The 8,526-nt window shown below is 40.5% G+C and overlaps 1 protein-coding gene across 1 annotated transcript; it reads right to left on the bottom strand.

The window, feature by feature from the left end:
• Window positions 1-288: 288 nt before the first annotated feature.
• Window positions 289-2,327, bottom strand: LOC119725246 (E3 ubiquitin-protein ligase TRIM56-like). The gene is made up of 2 exons (XM_038196592.1): window positions 560-2,327; window positions 289-469 (listed from the first exon to the last, which is right to left on the bottom strand). The coding sequence occupies exons 1-2, from the start codon at window positions 2,325-2,327 to the stop codon at window positions 330-332; spliced, it is 1,908 nt and encodes a 635-aa protein (XP_038052520.1). The 3' UTR covers window positions 289-329.
• Between the last annotated feature and the right edge of the window lie 6,199 nt (window positions 2,328-8,526).

Genomic DNA, 8,526 nt, shown 5'->3' with positions numbered 1-8,526 from the left:
GCAAGGGGGTGGGTGCTCGTACCAAACTTTTAATGGGGCGCTGTTCAGAACCGACAATTATCATCACTATATCGCGTAATAATGTATAATACCCCTGACCAAGCTGGCTCTGTATGTATTTGGTCCAAGGCGGACATTATTACTAACAAAACCAAATTGGGTGTCGGGGCAGGGGGGGGGCGCATTTTTATCATGAATTTCTATGGAACAAATTGCCAGAGCTGGGGTGGATCCGCCCCTGGGATTAATCAATGCGAACAACAGGCCAATACGGACCGATGAATGTGTGTGTTGTCACTTAAGATGGATTGTTGTACAGACTATCTGGCTCACACCCGCTGGAAGATCTTGACGGAGACCCCATCAGCCACCACGAGGTCTCCGTTTTGAGAGAATGTCAGGCTGACGGGAGAGTGAAGTCCGCGAGCCACCCGCCCAATGAAGACTCCCGCAGGTGAATAATGGTGCACTTCACAGCTATCAAATCGTTCACTACCTGCACTGTCGTCATCGCCTTCACTGCTTTCACTGCCGTCTTTGTCTTCACAGTTTTCCCTGCTTTCACTGCTTTCACCTTTTATGACACCAACGTTAACATAGATGTCCCCAGCATCATCGCAGCACACGCCCCAGGGACATACTGGTTCCCCGTTAAGTAACGTATCGACATTGAACACCTCATCTCCCGTATAGGTAGTGCAAATCAACTTGCTCTCATAGAAGTTTGTGAAGATCAAGCGTTCCTTAATCCCGATGGCCAAACCACCACCGAACATGTCATTTGGAATGGTTCTAATTAAGGACCCATCCAAATGGTGCAAAGAAATAATTTTTCTCTTTGAGTCTGCCACTGCTGTCCGATTCTCCTTGTCCACAGTGATACCAGATAAGTCAGTCTTATCGTCTGCATCGTCTGGTGATGTTGCGAACTGTCTAATGACCGATAGACTGGAGTCCAACACCTTTACATAATTTTTATCTGCGACAAGAAGAAGACCACCAGTGGTCACAGCAACAAATCCAGGGTTATTCAACTGCTCCCCACCAACATTTTTTTTATACTCCCCAGTGGAAGTAAAAACCATCAACTTCGATTTCTCCATGTCGGTTACAGCTATGTCACCATTGCTTAGACACGCGACGCCTGCAGCACATAGAAATTTCCCATCTTCTGGCCCCGTCTCACCAAACTCTACTTTCAACTGCCAGTTTTCTTCCTGAAGTACATCACCGATGTCTGTATCTGCCACGACATCTTGACATTTGACCCCAATGAATGAGAGCTCATGCTGTGCCTGCTCAAATTCGAGTTCATCCTGGAACTCTAAGTTGTGCATCACCTTGGGTTTGAGGTCCAAAAGCTCAAAGTCATCAGCTTGCTGCATCAAGTCGTTGACTGTCGCTACGATTTGCTCAGCCCGCTTCATCTTGTCACAATTGCTTTTCTGGACTTCTTCGAACTTCCTTTCTCGTGCTTCTCCGATTTGGGTTACTTTGTCCCTCAGAAGGCGAGATTTGTTTCTGATCTTTGATATCTCTTCTTCCTCTTTGGTGGTAACGTCTTTACAAGCCCGGGCGACTTTGATTCTCAACCTGTTCCTTGCATGTGATAGTGAATCGTCGGCGACTTTGAATTCCTCTCTGTTCTGTTCGAACCTTTGCAGAATCTCGCCGACATCCTGACGGTACAATTGAATGGCATCAGCGACTACTCTGTATTCATGCTCCGCCCCTCGATGATCTAATGCAGCACATGCCGCACACGCCAACGTCTTGCATGTCTCGCAGTAAAGACATATATCCTGGTTATGGTGTTTGTTACATTTCAAATTACCTTTCTTTCGAGGACCGATCAAGGCTTCAGCGAATTCGTGGTCTTCTTTTCCAATTATCCGATGGTGTCTCATGGATTTCAAGCGCTCGTGGGCTGCAAGGCATTTTGTGCAGATCAGTTTGCAGCAGTCTAAGCATTTTGAAACGGCTTCTAAGCCCTCGTCACATTCCTCACACGTTGGAGCATCCGTTGGCGCGTCGCCAAGTAACCTCTCCTGTTTGTTAAATTCATCGACGAGGTTACTCAGGAAAAAGCACTTTGGTAGACCCTGCAATCCGGTGTCTGGTACCGCAGTTACTCGCCTGCAAACTGGGCAAGTAATCTCGTCTGCCTTGGGTTGCTGTCTGCTGATGAGCTCGAGTAGACAGTTTAGGCAAAAGTTGTGCAGACAGTCCAGTATCTTGGGATCGGCGAAACGACAGCAACAAATGGGGCATTCGATATGTCCCTGACTAATCGTACCCAGCACGGATTTGGCTGCAGCCTCCGCCATCTTTCTACAACCAAAAGAGTAGAAAGACATTCCGGTAACATAGATGACCAAGTACTTATCATAACAATTCTCATGCACGTTGGTTGAAAATATATTGCAAATCTGAGAAATTAGCAATTGTCACAAAACTTACACTAAGCTGCGCTGCCGTAATTTTGAACTCAGTGTGGGGAAGGGAAAATGTGCCATTTGTCAAAGTGTCATATATTCCGTTCTTACGTCTGCTTTTTTGGTTGAATGGGTATTTGGGGCTATTTAGGCCTAAGTCCTTGGGAGGTACGATACGAGTTGCTGTAAGAGAACTGCGTGCATAGCTCCATAGAACAAAACGAGTTAAAGATTTTCGTGTTTCGTATTCGAAACACATACTAACAAACAGCGGCTGTCAGCGTACGCCTGCATGAAAAAAAATAAAATAACTGCTTTCATATCAAACACCTCATTCACTCTTTGTAATTGTGTTTGTTCAGTGACATAATTTGCGAATGAATTGTTCTAATGAAGTTCAATCCATCCAGTGGTATCTACTACAGAGCAAACTGTTGCACCATAATGCATAACATGTCGAATCTGTAGCTACCTCAATTTTGCTTAGTCGTGTCTCCTATGTTTGTGTCCAAGACAATACTGTACAAGTAGCCAGTTGTATTAGCCACAGTTAAATATTTCTGTAAACCAATTTTTGTTGTCAAATGCAGTTTTACAACTACTTCACCCGTAATGTATGCAATCGCATTTACTTGATGAACATATAACATGGTTGAAATTGTATTCCTACTCATTTGACATGTTTGTGTCTATATACATATATATAACTATATGACACCCACCTTGTATGAACTTGCAAAGACACTAGTTCAAGATCACCATCATTCGTAGTTCTCTCGCATGAAATTTGTTGGAAAGGGTAACAATTGAAGAAGAGAACAGCTGCTGTGATGGAATGACATCCGAATATTGAGTGGAATGGATTCGTATTCACTGTGTAATATACTACTCCAATTTCGCAATGTCGGGAAAAACCAACAGCTATTTCAAAACCAAAAGCATGCCGAGAGGTTCAAAGTCATATAGATCATGCGATGTACTCGCGTCTAGTAGTTCTGTTATCTTTGCTATCTCTCAACGACTGGCACGAAAGAAACGAGCAGTGATGATGTTACGCAAGCCGACAATAACAAGTAGGTTCTGTGTTTTTGTCAAATGTTTTACTATTGTTTCGCTCTTGAAGTATTGCATTTTTTGTTTCTGTTACCTAGCCGCGGCTTAAAAAAAATCTTCCTGAAGATGAATGATTGCAACAGTTCTTTGCCAAACAACCACTTGACTTCAACGCTTGTTGACACAAGTGATAATGTAAATTAGGCCCCTATAATTATTGCATTGGCAGTTGGCATTATACCCAACCACACATTGAACGCAAAAGTGAACAATGATGAACTCTCCTTTCTAGGCTCTATTTCACAGAGCACCGCCCGGATTGCTATTATGCAAATGACGCAGCAGCTGTTTCGTTTTTTTGTTTAACCATGATGATATAGCTCCCTCTTGCCATGATGGCAGACAATAATCTCTAAACTTAGACAGGTGCTCTCAGTTTAATAAGGTAAGTTGTTGCGCTAGCACCATGTGGCAAAATCTCTTTTGTGAGTATGTGTGGTTCTGAAAAGAACCGGAGAACCACAAATTCTCTCATAGGAGATTTGACCACATGGTGCTACCGCAACAACTAAGCTTATTATTACCCTTCACCTTGCAAACCTTCACATCTCATCTGCTCTCGGTTTTGTACAGTTTCATTTATTGCATTACCATTTGAGTGTACTATAAAATGGTGAAACTTGTTTATTTCAAATGTACTGGACCTAAGCGCTATATGACCATTCATATGCCCATTTCAAGGCTAAAAAGTAGGCCTTTGCGAAACTGAACGTATGGAATACTACCAGAAAATGTCCATTTTGTCCAAATGCATACCTACATTTGACAGTAACAACTAAACAACAAGCAATTTAGCTCATTTTGTGAAGGCGACTTGTTAGGAGAATAATTTTACATGCTTGCTAGCGTTTTAGTAGGTATAAACAGAGGAATGCTTTTGCTTATATTTTTGAGCGTCATCGTGAAATGTTCGACAATTCTTCGATTTGGTTATATTGAGATTTGAGTAGATTCGTTAAAGCATTAATAGCTGTTACAAATTTTGGTTAATTTTTCGATTTATTTATTTATTGATTACATTTCTTTATCCAGAGTATGCCAAATGTCGTTGTTGTTGATTTTTTTGGTGCAAACACAAACTAGAGTTAGAGGAAATATTATCTCCGGAATAGCCTGTGGAACGCTTGGGCCCATCGACAAAATGTTGGTGAATTGTCTTTATTTTCATTGTGGCTGAAGTTGTTAAAATGTTGGGGATTTTATTACTACTATGACAACCAATTGAGAAGGCATTATTTTTTTTTCCTCGCGGGCTGCATGCTCAGAGAGAGAGATCGTTACAATCTGTTAATATGGCTCATAGTGAAGCCTGCAATCAGCTGGGGCGTTGTTGGTTGACCTGCTACAAGGACAAGAAGAGTGACAAAGTGTGTCTTTCCGCTGGACTTTTGTTCCAGTGGTAGCATAGTTATCAAGCGCGGATCCATGGGGGTTTTGGGGGTCAACCACCCCCCGCCCCCCAGCTCTGTCAAATTTTCTTTGCTTAGAGATTCGTTAAAAATCTGGTACTGGTAATAATGTCTGCCCGTGCACAAAATAAAGCTTGGTTATATACGGTGTATTTTGCACTATTCTGTAATATGGTGTTAATAATCGTCGGATTTGAACAGCGCCCCATTCAAAGTATGGCACGAGGCCTCCCCCTCTCCACCTATTGATTTCGGAGGCCAAGTGTCCGAAGAAAAATAACCTGTCTACATTTCATTTTTTTTTGCTGATGAAACCCCCACCCTGCAAAAATTCCGGGATCCACCTTTGATATGTTCTATCTGATCAAATTAGTCATGGTTGGGACGTGATTACCGTTATATCAAATTACAAGGTTGCGGTATTGTATCTAAAGCCTTTTGTTTTGAGTGAATGTTGTTTTTTTGCAAGCATGTACATAACCAACTGATGCATAAAAGGAAACAGACAAAACCTTATAAACATTTTTTCAGGGATGTTCAGGATAAACTGGTGCGAAAACGTGATTGGTAGTGATTGTCTTTTGTTAAATCTTTCTGTCTGGAAGAAGGTTCATTGTGAGCCCTCCGTTCATGCATGTTAACAGAGCAAAAGGAAAAAAAAATATTCAAATGCTTGATTACATTCTGAAAATGCTGGTTACAATTTGGTTGGTTGAAAACGTTTGTTAAATTTTAATTAACATTGTGCAAGATATTCAAATTTTCCCCAAATATTTACCAAACGTTCGGCACATTTTGCCCATTTTGTTGGGTATTTATGTTATCCAACTGTCGGGCTGCTCACCTGGTAAAAACAGTTCGTTGAAATTAGTCATTTAACCCATGTCGTTTATTTGGAAAATTTTACACTATGTGGGTTACAATTCTTTCCAACTTTTTCAACCGACCTAAATTAACCAGCGTTTTGAGCGTGTACGCATCATGCGTTTATAACACAGCTCTATGCCTGAACTTCATCACGACAACAGACGGAAATTCAGTACCTTATGCAAGAATTTACCATTCGTTTCAATAACGTAAATAACTGAACAAATACTTGCAATTTACACTGATCAGCATCATTAGATAGTATTTATTAAAGTAAAAGAGAAAAGTGATTTTTTTATCTTATGCATGGGAACATTATAGTCTACAGAACATATTCAACACATTTCAATTTCCTACCTATAACACTTTTAAAATTTGACTAAGCCTATGATAACACCACACTTAACTAAGAAAAGATTTTTGTAAATTTTAATGACTACAAGCGTGTTCTGTTCAAACATAAAATTAAGCTAGAGTAAGGTAAATTATTGATATCTTACAACATTGTGATTCAGTCTAATACATTTTCATTACTTACATGAAACGAAGAATCGCATTTTAGATGACAACATGTTCTACAACATTTTCAAAGTCTATACACTCTGAAGATATTCGTTAAATTTGATTAGAAATCAGTCGACTTTGCATTGTATTCAGATGAGTGCAAGTAAGACTGTTTTCTTGTTAAATCTTTTTTTTTACATGCCATGTCTGTATCTTAAAGTGCTTACCATTGCCAGTACCAATGGACTAAAACTTTGAATTGATATCACAAGACGTCAACTGGCAGTGCACATGCATAATTTCACTATGGTGACAGTTTAATTAAGTTGAAGGTGTTCAGAGTATTTACATTGATAAATTGGAAAAAGAACTGAAATCGAAAAACCAAAAACATTAAAACAAAAGTGAGATCATTTAGTCAGTTCTTTTGAACAAATGTCGCAATAAAAAAATACAACAAGCCCGTGCCAAATTTCACCCTTGCCCCCACCCAAAGGCACGTGCCGAAGATATTTAAATGAATATTATCACTAAAATTACCCAAACTTCTTGTTACACTACAAATGGCCCGAATGGTCCAATTGAAGCCCTACTCAGAGTCACGTGGTCTGGGAAAGCGGAGCAGGTCGAGGGAGTACTCATGCAGGCTCAGTCTACACCCCTGACTCCAGCATCGGAGAAGTGTTGTATTTAGGGACTGCTGGAAGTAGGCGCCATGCGCAGGTGAGTTTTAGCCAAGCCATGCCTAAAAAGGGTCACGTTTTCTTTTCAGTAGGGATGCGAAGTCTTAACCCTGAAATAAAGACTTCAAGTTCACCCCTGGTGGCGCGCTTCCAGAAACTTGAGTAGGAACATTAACCTGTAAAAATCCTACAATTTGCAATAATGTTTGGTACATTGATTTCTTAAGAAAATCCCCAACGAAAATGGCCTTTATAAAACTGTAAGCATCTCAATTTATGGAAAATGAAAAATCACATGAAGCGAAAGAGAAACATCGTGCCAAAACTTAACCTCTGACTAGACTCGGATGAGCATCTAAAACGCATGTGGACTTGCGGAACTCTGTGTACACTTACAAGGACGAAACATTATCAAATAATCTCGTAGCAGTCATTAGGTAAAAACTTAAACTTAATTTAGAAGACTAGATTGTTTTTTTTAGTGCAATTTTTTTGATTAAACATGAAAGACCCATTAATATTTACAATTTACAAAATCATAAAGTGACAGCTGAAGAGGACTGCATTCAAGCTAGCCTTCGTTAAGGCGTTCGTCATCCGTCTGTACGGTAATCCTCGCCGCGCGCTGCAGTGTCAGAGCTAGCAATGCGAAAATACAGACAGCGACTTTAAGCGGTCACTATTGGATATGCAAATCCTCTAGGGACCAACTAACACTTTAATGCAATCGTCCATGAAATCGTATTTTTTCTTTACTTTGCGCTAGCCTGCGACCTCGTATGCGAATACAGATATGTGTAGGTGAGTGTCCAATCACACCTCGACTAATCCTGACGACATCAAATTATATGCAGCTACGACAAAACTGGCGGCGATTTAGCGTCGTTTGGTGGACGAAGATCTGTGGTGTTATTGTGCAGTGGATTCATTTTTCGTCGAAGATTTTCGCCCGAGCAGTGCCAGGCCTTACGATACGTTCTTCTTGTCCCTACGTTTTTATTTTGCGCTAGATTTCTAGCCTACGACCTCGTATGCAAATTCAGATAAGTGTAGGCGGGGCTAGTATGTGGAGTGTCCTATCACACCTCGATTAATCCCTATGTCATCAAATTATATGTAGCTACGACAAATTACATACGCAGCACTGTTTTCGCACTAAAAATGTAAGGCTTATTTCAATTTTTTTTTGTTTTTCTTTTCTCCCTATGTTTTAGTAGTGCTCATTCGCTTTTTAAAGATGATGATCTTTGGTATTGAGTCCCATGCGTCATTTTTCGGGGAAGTTTTACTTTCGTTCCATGTTTTTCCCGTACCGCATCAAGCAGATAAAGTTTACATGGTTAACGCTTAACAAAGAATGAGAATCATACGGTCAACTTGTTGCCTTAGGTAGGTATGCATACATATTCCAGAAATTCTCAATGGTTTAGGAACAACTCGGTCCATTTCTACTCGTATGCTAAACGAATATTGTTATTACAATACTATGCATTTCTGTATTGGATATTGTGCGCC

This window comes from Patiria miniata, unplaced genomic scaffold, assembly GCF_015706575.1.
Source record: "Patiria miniata isolate m_02_andy unplaced genomic scaffold, ASM1570657v1 HiC_scaffold_19, whole genome shotgun sequence".
Classification (NCBI taxonomy): Eukaryota; Metazoa; Echinodermata; class Asteroidea; order Valvatida; family Asterinidae; genus Patiria; species Patiria miniata.
The sequence above is the reverse complement of the archived record's forward strand: the minus strand, read 5'-3'. Positions and strand labels throughout refer to the sequence as shown.